We start from the raw sequence: 12,974 nt of genomic DNA on the forward strand, positions 1-12,974 counted from the left end.
AATGAGGGAGTAGGGCTAGATGAGCTCTGCATGGTTTCTAAGATTCTTCCCAGTTTTAAATATTTGCTCTTACAATCTGCTGAACACAAAATATTAGAGCCAGAAAGGATCTCACAGATCATCCAAACCAATTCCATTACAATGAGGGAAAATGAGGCCCAGAGAGATGAGATTTGTCCAAAATTCACAGACCTTGTAAGTGGCAGAGCTGGGGTTCAAACCCAGGTCACCCAACTCTTAGATGGCTCTTTCCATGAAATACCATATGCCACCTTTTCAAAAGCAAAAGGACCCCTAGGTATGAACCAGGAATGCTCAGGCAGCTAGGTAAAATGGTTCGAAGGCTATACCTGAAGTCAGGAAGACCCAAGTTCAAATCCTACCTCAGACACTTCCTAGCTTTCTGAACCTGAGCAAGTGACTTAACCTCTGTTTGCCTCAGTTTCCTCATCTGTAAAATGAGGATAACAACAATACCTACCTTATAGAGCTGTTAAGAGGATGTTATAAGATAATATTTGTAAAGGACTTTGCAAACCTTAAAGTGCTATACAAATATTATTATATCATGAGAGGAAGCAAAATGTCCCATAGGCCCTCAGATGTGAGTAGGAGCCCCAGATGTATATATACCAGCATCTGGAAAACTTTGTAGGACTACTGATTTCACAGAAGAGTGTATCAAGTCCAACCCAAATGTAACCAGGTACCAGTAACACATCAGAAAGGCATTCAATTCACTAAATCATTTTTGGATAGAGAGGAGGAGAAAGAAGAGGAGTATACAAGAATGAAAAGGTAGAGACTAAGGAATGGCAGGTCAGAGGCTAAGAGATCAGTAGTCTCCCTCATTTCCTTTCCTTCATTTCCATGATGGGAGATGGGGAGGGAGTCCTCAGGGGGTACTAAGGTGACACCACTCTCTCCTTCTGCCCAGAGTGGGGAAGGAATAGAGAAGGGAAACATTCTCTCTAGCCCCTCTCTGTCTGTACCTTCTCCTTCCCTCATTTTATGTCTCTGGAGCCCATCTCTTCTTTGGTAGCAGGAAACAGTAGACAGTGCCTGCAAATGGAAGGGGCAGAGGCAGCTTCTTGGTGCGGTGGTGAGGAGGAGGAAGCAGGGAAAGGGGGAAAGAGAGAAGGTGGGGAAAGTGAAGTGAGAGGAAGTTTCTTCTAACTGAGCCACTGCCGCTGAAACCAGCCTCCCTGGGAAACAGTGTAAGTTAGACCAACTCAGACATGGCCCATCCTCCTTAGGCACTGCTTCCCTCAAACACAGGAGAGCTTACTTTTCCCCCTAGACATTAGGACATAGAGTGCTAAACCTGGAAGGGACCTTAGAACTAGAATATTGGATCTAGAAGAGTCTTAAAACGTAAAATTATTGAAATTAGAACACAGAATGTTAGAGCTGAAAAATTTCTTAGAACACAGAAACAGAGAACACAGAATACTGAAGCTCCCCATTTTACAGATGAGGAAACTGAGACCTAGAGAGAAGTGACTTTCCAGCTGATGATTGCTCTCCCAGCGATGAAGATGGGGGAGGGAGGAGTTGGGGATGGGCACAAATGGTTCCAACAGGGCAAACCCACAGCAGACTTCCTTTTCCTGACCCCTGACGCCAGAATGGACCACTAAAACCCTTCCTTTCTCCCAGACCCTCAGAATTTTCAAAGCCCCAAATAGAGACCCTCCTAACCCTTTCCCGACTTCCTAGCTGCATCAAGAGGCAGACTTCCCCACCCCCAGGTTCGCGGCAGGGGAATGCCCAGAAGGAGCCCTACCTGTAGCAGGGGTCCCCGGAGCAGGAGACACAGTTTGCAGGAATAGCAACAGACTGAGTGAGAGATGTAGCCCTGGGAAGGAAAGAGGTGAGAAATGTCACGATGGGGAGAAGAGGAAGAAGTGGGGAATGGAAAAGAAAATGAGATAAATAGGAGATGGGGAGGCAAAAGAGAACTCGAGAATGGAAGGAAAGAAAAAGGGAAAGGAGACAACAATGGAGGGGGGTGAGATGACATGAGGAGGGAGGGAATAAGAGGAAAGGGGAGAGAGAAATAGAAGAGGGGAAGGAAAGGAGAGAGGAAGAAGGGAAGAGTAAGGGAACGGGGAGGGCGGGGAAGACAAGTGAGGAGACAGAGGAGCCCCGGCTGGGAGCAATAGTCTGCCCTGACCGAACTCACAGCTCATGGTGGGCAGAGGGAGTTTAACAGAGACTAAAAAGCTGGCGGGTAGCCGGCCTCCGTCCGCTCAGTACCAGGAGCCCTGACCAGTGCGGGTTCCAGCCTCTTGTAGCCCTGAGCTGCCTGCCTCGGCTCCTCCTAGTGTTTCGCCTCACAGTCCCGCTCTCTAAACCTCCAGCCAGCTCCGCCCCCTCGGACGGGGCGGGGGGGCAGAGGGAGGGATGAATGGGGCCCCAGTGGGGTCCTGGAGTCGTCAGGGAATCTGTGGAGCGGTTTCCTGGACTTTTAGAATCGTAGACTCACAAAAAATGAAAGGAATCCGCAAAAGCAAACTCCCGCTAAGAGCTCTCTATAAAATCAATGACTAAAGGTTGCTTCACTACCTGGGAGGGCAAGAAGCTCCTTTTGTGGTTAATTTCATTTTAAATTACTTCTTTCTGCTAAGCTGAACTCTGCCTCCCTTATCTCTCACACCTCACTATCCCCTCTTCTACACCCAGGTGGTCTGGCTCTGGAATCTTTTCATTGTCTGCATTGCACGGACTATCATTTCTCAAACAGGATCATGAAATTATAAGATTTAGAACTGGAAGGGCCCTTAGAGAACATCTAATCCACCCTGACCCACTTTCTAGAGAAGAAAGCAAAGGCCTAAGAAGGGAAGTGACTTGCCCCAGGCCCTCCCAACTAGTAAGTAGCAAAGTCAGGATGGAAACACAGGTCTGATTCCAACTGACAAAATAGGCATGCCTACTTCTCATTTCTGAACTTGACCCAGGAGAATAGTGAAAAGGGCACAGAATTTGAAATAAATAAAAGAAACCTTAAGTTTGAATCCCAGCTCTATTACTCACTATCAGTGTGACCTTGGGGAAGTCACCCTTTATGGGCCTCTGTTTCATCACCTGGAAAATGAGTGGGTTTGATCACACGATCTCTTCCTTCTCCAAATCCTGCAATCATAAAGGTATAGGAACAATAGGCATCCCTTAGTTCCAGTGTATTGAAGACTCCTTTAAAGCCAACATTAAAGACCTCTTTGGTCTTCCAATCATAGTAAACCAATGGGGAACATTGCCACAAGAAAAGGAGCCACCTGGTCTTCTGTCCCCACCCAGGCAACTCCTAAGCTTCTCCCTTAAAAGCCAGTGGCTCTAGGGCCTGGCACAGATTTGGGAGGTGAGACAGGAGGAGGAGGAATGGGAGACCACAAGGCACTCACCCACCTTCTGAAGAATAATGTCAGCCTTTCCTTCCCATTCAATCCAGAGTAAAGTTCCTCCCTCAGAGATACTGCATAGAGGAAGGTAAGGGGGCTGTCACTTCAGGAAATGAGTCACTTTATGGGGGGGTAGTGTTTTCATCGAGGGATTTATTATGTCCTCCTATGGAATGGACACTTGGAACATCCTATAGTATGCTTCCTTTCCCTTCTTTCTCATAAGGAGCCAGTGCTACCACAGAAGCTTTAAAGAATGGTACAGGATAAACTTGCTGCTTCCTGGTATCATCTGTGCCTAAAGGCTTAACAATTATCCCTAGTTTAACAATTACCTTAGCCCTACCCCTTCTCCTCCCCAAAAAGTAACATGGTGTAATCTAAAGAGAACGGGATAAAAATCTTGAGACCTGGATTCTTCGAGTCCAGACTTTGCCACTAAGTTGTGTCATGTTGGTTAAATCCATTCTCCAGACCTGTTTTCCCATCAGACAAATGAGGAAGTTGGAACAGATGATCGCGAAGGTACTTTCTACTTCTAACATAGAATGTTACAATGGCTTCCAAGCACATCCTCACCATGCAGATTTTTATACCTCAGCCATCATCTTCATCTCCCTCCACTCTCAAAATCAGACTTCACCCCTGGCTCCCCTGGCCTTATCCTGCCCAGAGCCAGGCTTTTATTTACTCCATCTCCACATTGTGCTGCCTCCCTGGGTTTCCTCTCCCCCCTTCTCCCTCCCTTTTAGACTTTAAGTTCTTCAAGGGAAGGAATGATCTCCCTTGCCTGCATTGGCATCCCCAGCACTGAGCAAAGTAAGCACTTAAGAAATGCTTCACCTATAGGTGTTCAGAGATCTCTTCCAGCTCTGACATTCGATGTACTTGGTTCCCTTCCAATGCTACCATTGTATGTTCCACAGACTAACATTCTATGCCCTAAAGTCCTTTTCAGCTTGGATATTCTTTAATATTTAGGAGGCAACATGACATAGTATGAGGAGTTTGGGACCTAAAGTCAGGAGACCAAGGCTTGACTCTCACCTCAGATATTGACTCTATGTGATCACAGACTATCAATCACTTACTCTCAGTGCCTCCATTTCTTCATCTGTAAAATGGGGATGATAATGTTTGCACTACCTGCCTCATAAGGTAATTATGAGGAAAGTGTTTTGCAAACTTTAAAATGCTATATTAATGTGAGTTATTATTATATTCCAAGGTCCCTTCCAGAAGATTTCATATTCCATGGCATATAAATGTGAGTTATTATTATATTCTACCTTTTCTTCCAGAAGTTTTCACAATCTATGTTATATAAATGTGATTAATTATCATATCCTAAGGTCCCTTCCAGAAGATTTCATGTTCTATGGTATATAAATGGGAGTTATTAGTATATTCCAAGGTCCCTTCAAGAAGTTTTCATATTCTATGTTCTAAAGCCTTTTTCCACCTCTAATGACTTATCATAAATCAATAGATGTCATGGAACCTCAGAATCTTGCCAGACTCTTCAATGAGATTGTCCTAGCAGTCCAAAGAGGAGAACCTAAGGAGATAAATACATAGTTCCTAGTTTATGAATGAACTCGAATAGTCGAGCCCACAAAGAAACAAGATCAGTTGTTAAGAAACACAAAGGAAAGCATGGCCAAGAAGGAAAAACAACACCAAAAACTGACAAACTACTGCTGAAAAACAGATAAATTAATACTCAAAAAACAAGCCAAGATCTTCAGAGGGAAACAGGAGAAGGAAGGTTGTTATCAATTGCTACAGTGAGCCTGTGCTTTTGAAAGTTGAAAGAACAGGAAGAACAGTTATTGTTTTTCTTAAAGCTGAGAAACACAAATCAAAATAACTCTGACTTCTTACCTCATACTCAGCAAATTGGTAAAGATAACAAAAGAAGGGAATAGTCAATGTTGGAGGGATTCTGGGGAAGATAGGCACCTTAATGCATTGTTGATGGAATGATAAATTAGTCTAGCCATTTTGAAAATCCTTTTGGAAAGAAATTATGGAAATCAAGTGACTGAAAGCTCCATTCATCTTCTTTTACCCAAAGGGTCTACTACTAGGTATATACCCCAAGGAGATCACTGATAAGAAAGGACCCATATATGCACCAAAATATTTATAGGAGTACTTTTGGTGGTAGCAAAGAACTGGAAACAAAGCAGATGCCCATCAGTCAGGGAAACAACTAAACAAATTGTGGTGAACATAATGGAATAATAATGTGCTGTAAGAAATGATGAATATGATAAATATATAGAAGCATGGAAAGATTTACATGAACTGATGCAGAGTGAAATAAACAGAGCCAAGAAAACAATATACACAATGACTGCAACAATGTAAATGGAAAGGACAATAAATAAAAATGAATACTACTAAATTATAAAGAATGAATGTGAATCTTCCAAAGAAGAGATATGAGAAAACACTTGCCCCAACTCCTTTGCAGAGATGGGAGGTCCTCAGGTCTAGATAGATAGATAGATAAATTAATAGATAGATAGATAGATGGATATATTGATTTTGTTGGTGTACTGATAAGTTTTGCTTATTATATTTGTTCCTCTTCCCCCTTTTTTCTTTAAAAAAATATTCTTTCTAATATGGAATGGCTCTCTGGGAGGAAAGAGGGGAGGGATGCATGGAAAAATTTAGTCTACATAAAAGCAAATTCTATCAATAAAAATTGATTTTTTAAAAAATCTGCTAACCGTTTCTCTGATCTCTTATAGCTTTTACCCTCTGACCCTAGTAGCTATGAAACAACAAGTGGATCAATTTATCTCTATAAGCCTCAATTTTATCATCTGCAAAAATGAAGATAAAAATAATTCTACTACCTAATTTAAAGGATTGTTGTGAGGAAGCATTTTGTAAACTTTAAAATACTATATATGTATCTGAAATATTATTGCTCTCTTTTTTCTAATCCCTAGTTCTCTTGGATCATTTGGAAACCTCATAAAGGCAATTTTTTTGTTTTGTTTTTTGGGTTTTTTTTCTAAGGCAGTGAGGGTTAAGTGATTTGCCCAGGGTCACACAGCTAGTAAATGTCAAGTGTTTGGTCTGAGGCTGGATTTGAACTTAGGTCCTCCTGACTTCAGGGCTGGTGCTCTATCCACTGCACCACCTAGCTGCCCCCATAATAGCTTTTTGATCCCCCAACCTGATCACTACAAAATGAGTCAGCTAGTTAACTCCAAAACTTTGCCTTTGAACCTCTACTTTGCACTGATCTCACTTTCCTCTACATCATTTTCGTATTTGGGTTATTTGTTTATTTATTCTTCTCCCCCAGTAGACTATAAACTAATTTAGAGCTGGGCTTGTGCAATGATCATCTTGGTAACCCTGACACCCTGTTGTGCTTTGCACATAGGACGCACTTTTAAAAATGTTTCTAGAATTGAATTCATATCTGTCTTTAGTTGGTGAGCTCCATAAGGGTGGGGAATCCATATATTATTTACCTCTGTGTCCCCTTCTGCCTAGAAATGGTCCTGCATGGAGCAGACCCTCAAGTCAATGTACCATAGAGCCTCAGAGTTAGAAGAGACTTAAGAATATCTCAGAGAAGAAGAATGGCTCATATTTCTAGAGCAATTTAAGGTTTCTGCTACATTCTCAAAAACCTCTGTGAGCTGGGTAGTGCCAGGATAACCATTCATTTTACATATGAGGAAACTGTGAATCAGAGAAGCAAAGTGACATAACCAAGCTCAATAGCTAATAATTATGGGAACAAGGATTTGAACACGGAGGCCTCTTGACTCCTGGTGATGCACACTGTCCCCAAAAACATACTTCATAGATTTAATGGCATTTTGATGGGAGTCTGCTTTTTTTTCAATTTACCAATTATTAATCAAAGACCAATGTATATTAATTTTAATAAAATAATTGCAAAGTAGTCAAGAATGTCTTACAGTAGAGAAATCAATAGACTTAGAGATCCTAGATTCAAATCTCAGCTCTTCCACTTAACTGCCTGTGTAACCTTGAGTAAGTCACTTCATCTGTCTGTGACTCAGTTTCCTCATCTATAAAAATGAAGGGGTTGGACTCAGTGACCTCTAATGTCCCTTTCACCTCTAAATCTATTGTCTTACAGCAGTAAACACAGAGAAAAAATAATAATACAAAGCAGTTATATACCAAATAGCTTGGGAGGAAGGCCACTAGCAGGTGAAGTGATGAAGAAAGATCTCGTGTAGAAAGTGGTGCTTGAGCTTTGACTTTCAAGACAAAAAGAGGGGGGATTCTTTGAGGCCGAGGTGAGGAAAGAGTGTGTTCCAGACACATGAGATGGTCAGCCCAAAAGCACAGAGATGGGAGGTGGGCGCTGCTTGAGGAACACAGAGAAGGCCATTTTGGCTAGTTCACAGGGTGTGAGGGAGGAGTAACATCCTCTTAGGCTGGAAAGATTAATCGGGGACAAGTTGGGAACATTTTGAAAGCTGAACAAAGGAGTTTATATTTTATCCTAAAGATATTGAGGGCCAATGGAGTTGACTGAGTAGAGGAGTAATATTGTCAGATCTGGGCTACTTAAGGAAAATCATGTGGGCAGCAGCGTATAGGAAGGATTGGAGTGGAGAGTAACTTGAGGAAGAGAGACCAAGTTGCAATAATGAGAAGTGATCAGGACCTGAACCAAGGTGGCAGCTATGTGAGCAGAGGGAAGAGGTCAGATTCAAGAGATTGTATAGGTAGAAACAGCAAGATTTAGGAAAAGAGACAAACTCTGAGAAGACTATCTCCAAAGGAAGGCAGAGAGATGGCAATGGAGGAGGAGGGGGGGGGGAGGAGGAAGAGATCAGGTCCTCTGGAAGAGAAAGAAGAGCACTGGACTTGGATCAGAGGTCCTGGGTTTGATTTTTGGCTCTTCCACTTATAGCTTGTGTCCTTGGCCAAGTTACAATCTTTAACTTCTCTTGAGTTTGAGTATCCTTGTCTTTAAAAATGACTAGGTAATTTTTAAGATCCTTTTCAACTCTAAATCTATGATACTTTGAGCCCTACCCTTGGGGAATTCAGAGTCGAGCCAAAGAGACAAAAGACACAATTAAAAAAAACATTCTGAAGTCATGTATCCACAAGTGCCCAATAAACATATCTAATCAAGTATGTAAACAGTGCAAGCTTACTGAGCTCTGCTCTTAGCACAAACTCCTCTGCACCCTATACTCTGAGTTCAGGCCTTGACTGTCATTTATTTGTGTGAGTCACTTAGTCCCTGTAAAGTGAGGGGCTTTGACTAGGTTATCTTTAAGATCCTTATCATCATCGCTAATGTCACATGAGTATAGTCTGAATATGTAGGGTTTTGTCAATTTAATGTACCTACCAAAAAAGGATTTCCTAGTGGCTTGGCCTGGGGCCAAGGTATGGAGGGAAGGGTGAGAGTCCTGGATTCTGTTGGGGCGTAAGGTCCCTGGTATGCTTGGTTTCCAGAGAGGAAGTTAAAGGCTTTGTAGAGTAAAACTTCTCCCTCTCCAAGAGGTCCAGAGCTCAAGGCTTTTTTTTCCTTCTAGGCAAAGAAATTCAAGTTATTATTGTTTTCTCTTGAGCCCTCTTCCCTCACACCTATCTTTTCTCTGAACTTTTTGAAATCCATTCTCCTAAAGTCTAAGGTACACATCTGTATCGAAGGATTCTTTCTTAGTTTCCAAAAATTCTAAGATGGCAGGATAACTGTGCCATGCTACCAAAATCTTAATTATACCTTATGAGATCATAGCTATCTCCTTGTATTAAAATTTAAATTTGGTTTATTTTCAACCCATATTCAATGCACTGGCATAAAGAAATCTGAGGCTATAGATAATCGAGTTTCATTTCTTCAAGTTGTTTTCTCTTGCAAATGACAGGATCACAAGACTAAAAGTTAGAAGGGACCTTCAAAATAGTCTATTCCAGTCTTCATTAATTTTCTCATGTTTTATGTGAGGAAACAAGCTCAGAGAAGCTTAGTAACTTGGCTAAGCTAACACAGAGAAGTAGCTAAGCAGTTTTACCTGGAATTGGAAACTCCGTCTTTTAACTGTCAATTCAGTTTTCTTGCCACTACTCCATGGGAGCTTCTGATTGACCAGCTGTCGGCCTGGGTTTGCAATGAGTTCCATTTAGGGTGGCCAGGTGGGAGAATCAGTCAATCAACAAGCTATGTGTCAGGCACCATAACAGGGGATGGAGATACAGAGACAAAAATGGAAAAGGCCCAACCTGTAATGAAATATCCTTGCTTAAACCTTAAGATAGCTTGGTTATGGTAAAGAAAGGAAGGATCAGGAAATAGGAGCTGGCATTCACTTATTTTCATAAGCCCAGGAAAAGGAGGAAAATTATTTCATGGTGTATTGGAAAGATCAGTGTATTTGGAGTCAAAGAGCTTGGGTTTCAATTCCAGATCTGCAAATTTGACTTGTGTGACCTTGACTAAATCACTTACCGTCTTTGTGCCTGTTTCCTTTTGTGTAAATGAAGGTGTTAGATTATTTCAGCAGGTCCCAAAGTATAGTCTGAAAGATGTTTGAGGGTCAGTCAGTCAAAAAACATTTATCAAGTATCTTCTATGTGCCAGGCACCATGCTAATGCTGCCAATACAAAGAAAGGCAAAAGAAAGTCCCTTCTCTCTATGTACAAATAAAATATATGCAGGATAAATTGTAGATAGTCAACAGAGGGAAGGTGCTAACCTGAAAGGGGACTGGGAAAGGATTCCTAGAGAAGAGGAGATTTTAGCTAGGACTGGAAGGAAGTCAGGGAAGCCAAGAGGCAGATCCCTAAGACTTTCAGGGGATTTACAAGGTCAAAACTATTTTCATGATAATGCTAAGATGTTTTCATTCTAATTCAGTTAATATCAATAGATATAACCCACATAAACAAAAGCTGTTTGGGGCCCTCAGAGACCAAAGCTTTGGAGAGCGACTGAATGACACCCGTCTCTAAGATCCATTCCATGAGTATCATCCTATGATCCTGCTGAGGTAAAGGGGTACAAAAGACCCTCTGAACCCTAGGAGCCAAGCAGGCTCAGGAGGATGGATGATGCCTCACACTGAAGTTTTTAGATAGCTACGGAAGATTTAGAAAACAGTAAAAAGAGAACTGTCTGGGAACCATTCCAAGAATCTGGAATCCTCAGGAAGCTGACATATTAGCAAAGCCTAAGGCCCATTGCCTAATCCTTTATAACATCCTCCAACATTATACTTCTTTCTGAGTCATCTCTTTCTGTTTGCCATGTCATAGTTTCCACTTTTACAATTTTCTCTGGACATTTTTCTCCCACCCTCTTCATTTTCAATTAAAAGTGACCTTTCTCTCCAAATACTTTGTATCTCTTCTCTACCTCTGTCATCTTTTTCCTTGACCATATTTATTTGTCTCTGAGTCTCATCTCTCCTATTAATATGTAATCTTGAGGGCAGGGACTGTGTGGTTTTTCCATTTTTGAATCCTTAGCACCAAGTGCAGTACTTCAAATATAGCAAATCCCTTCAAAAAAATTTTTTTTAACTTTGCTGTTTCATTTTGGCTGTGGTCAAATTGTTTCCTCATTGGTAAACTTATTCTTGATCCTGCTGTCTACTAAAATAGAAGTACAGCTTCACACTTTCCTAATTGCTTTCAAGTTTTTGTTTTGTTTTGTTTTGCTTTTAATTTTTATTTTGAAGTTAAACACCAAAAAGGAACATTCCCATACACACAGCAAAACATTGAAAAGAAGTTCCCCTATGAAACTTCAAATCTCCATTTCATACTACTTGCCCTTTTTTTCTTTAAAATATACAGTACACTATACATGTAGCTCTCAAAACTGCCTTGGGTATCTGTGCTTCCTTCCAAAATTCCTTATGTCTACTTCTATGCATTTAAAAAAACAGATGTTTCAATGGGCCTTTTTTTGATATCACTATTGCTAATCTCCCTAACCTCTTCCCCTCCCTCCTCCTCCAATTAAAAAAAAAATGAGAAAATGAAAGAGGAAAAAAAAACTTCTTGTAAGAAATAGTACACATTGTGCCCATAGCCCAAAACGTGTCTCTCTCCACCTTGTGTCCATCACCTACCTCCCTGTCAGAAAGTAGTTCTGTTTCATCATAGGTCTCTGGAGACGTGGTTGGCCACTGCATTGGTCTTCATTCTTGAGTCTTGAAAAGTGATTTTTCTTTACAATGGATTGCTGTCTTTGTATAAACTGTTCTCTTGGTTGTGCTCACTTGACTCTACATCAGTTCATACTGTACAGGATTCTCTGAAATCATCTATTTCATAATTTCTTTCAGCAGAATAATATTCTATTACATCCACTTACCACAGTTTGTTCAACCATTTCCTGATTGTCTAAAAGGCTATGTAAGACACTCTCTTAGATTCTAGTTCTTTGTTTTTCTGCCCTCCCTGTCCTCCCCACCCCCCAACTTTCTAATCTACCCTTTAGGATCAGGAAGATTGTTTTGCTTGTGACTCTTATCTCCCTAGTATTTTCCAACTTTTTAACTACACCCTCTCCAATCCCTATTTTTTTCCTTGCTGAGTTTGCTGTGTTTCTATACCAAATTGTTTCTGTGCATGTTCATGTCTCTTCTATTTGTTCCAGATAAGAGTAAGGTTCATTCTGGAGCATGCTGCAGCCAGTTCTCAAGAGCCGACTGGAAATCACCAGTGCTATAAATTAAAACTTGATTTATTGTTTTGTTGACTGTCTAGACTTAAGGAAGTGGTGGATAAAATATCAATAATGCAGATTAAATTTAAAAGTGTTATGCAGTACCTTTTTTTTGTCCGTGAGCTGGTTGCTAAACATTTACCAGCACACCCCTGCATTAATATTATGCCTACTCCCCCCCATCACTTTCTCCAGGATTGTATACTCTTTTTCTCACACATCTCAATCATATCATCATACAGCTCCTCCCAATTGCTCAAGCAAATTTATCTTCCTAGGTTTTTCTGGACTTTTGTGTTTGCAATTCAGAGTTCTTACTCAGGAAAGGTCTTATCATCAAATGGTTTGAGAGTCCTCTATTCCATTAAAGATTAACTTTTTTTCCTTCTAGGATTTTACTCAGTTTTTCAGGATAAGTTATTCTTGATTGTAAGCCTATATCTTTGACCTTTTAGAATATCCTTCTAGAATCTCTTCTGGTTTATAGTAAAAGCTTCCAGGTCTTATATGATCCTGATTTGTAGTTCCTTGGTACTTACACTCCTTCTTTGAGGATTGTTTTAGTATTTTTTCTTTGGTATGGGAGTTCTAGATTTTGGCTTGGACATTCCTGGGACTTTTCCTTTTAAGATTCCTTTCAGGAGGTGACTAGTGGGTTCTTTCTATCTTTATTTTGTCCTCTGGTTCTAATAAACCTGGGAAATTTTCTTTTTCATATTATTTTATTTTTTTCCAATTATGTGTAAAGACAATTTTTAACATTCATTTTTACAGAATGTTGAGTTCCAAATTTTTCTCTCTCCCTCTTTCCCCTCCCCTTCCTAAAATGGTAAGCAATTTGATATATGTGCAATCATGTAAA

The 12,974-nt window shown here is 40.7% G+C and overlaps 1 protein-coding gene across 3 annotated transcripts in view; it reads right to left on the reverse strand.

Moving 5' to 3' along the window:
- LOC110194982 (prostaglandin G/H synthase 1-like) overlaps window positions 1-11,779 on the reverse strand; it is a 61,764-nt gene extending 49,985 nt beyond the window's left edge. Inside the window, exons 1-3 of one of the 3 annotated variants that reach the window (XM_078150143.1) lie at window positions 11,514-11,779; window positions 9,452-9,659; window positions 3,040-3,138 (exon numbers count right to left, since the gene is read on the reverse strand). In XM_078150143.1, coding sequence (XP_078006269.1) covers window position 3,040 — 1 coding nt within the window. In that variant the 5' untranslated portion in view covers window positions 3,041-3,138; window positions 9,452-9,659; window positions 11,514-11,779. Of the gene's footprint in view, window positions 1-1,786; window positions 1,859-2,185; window positions 2,335-3,039; window positions 3,139-9,451; window positions 9,660-11,513 lie in introns of those variants that run through there. The other 2 variants (XM_078150144.1, XM_020967611.2) reach the window with 2 other exon arrangements.
- Window positions 11,780-12,974: the final 1,195 nt, after the last annotated feature.

Source organism: Phascolarctos cinereus, unplaced genomic scaffold (assembly GCF_003287225.1).
Source record: "Phascolarctos cinereus isolate Bilbo 61053 unplaced genomic scaffold, phaCin_HiC Scaffold_2;HRSCAF=192, whole genome shotgun sequence".
NCBI lineage: Eukaryota > Metazoa > Chordata > Mammalia > Diprotodontia > Phascolarctidae > Phascolarctos > Phascolarctos cinereus.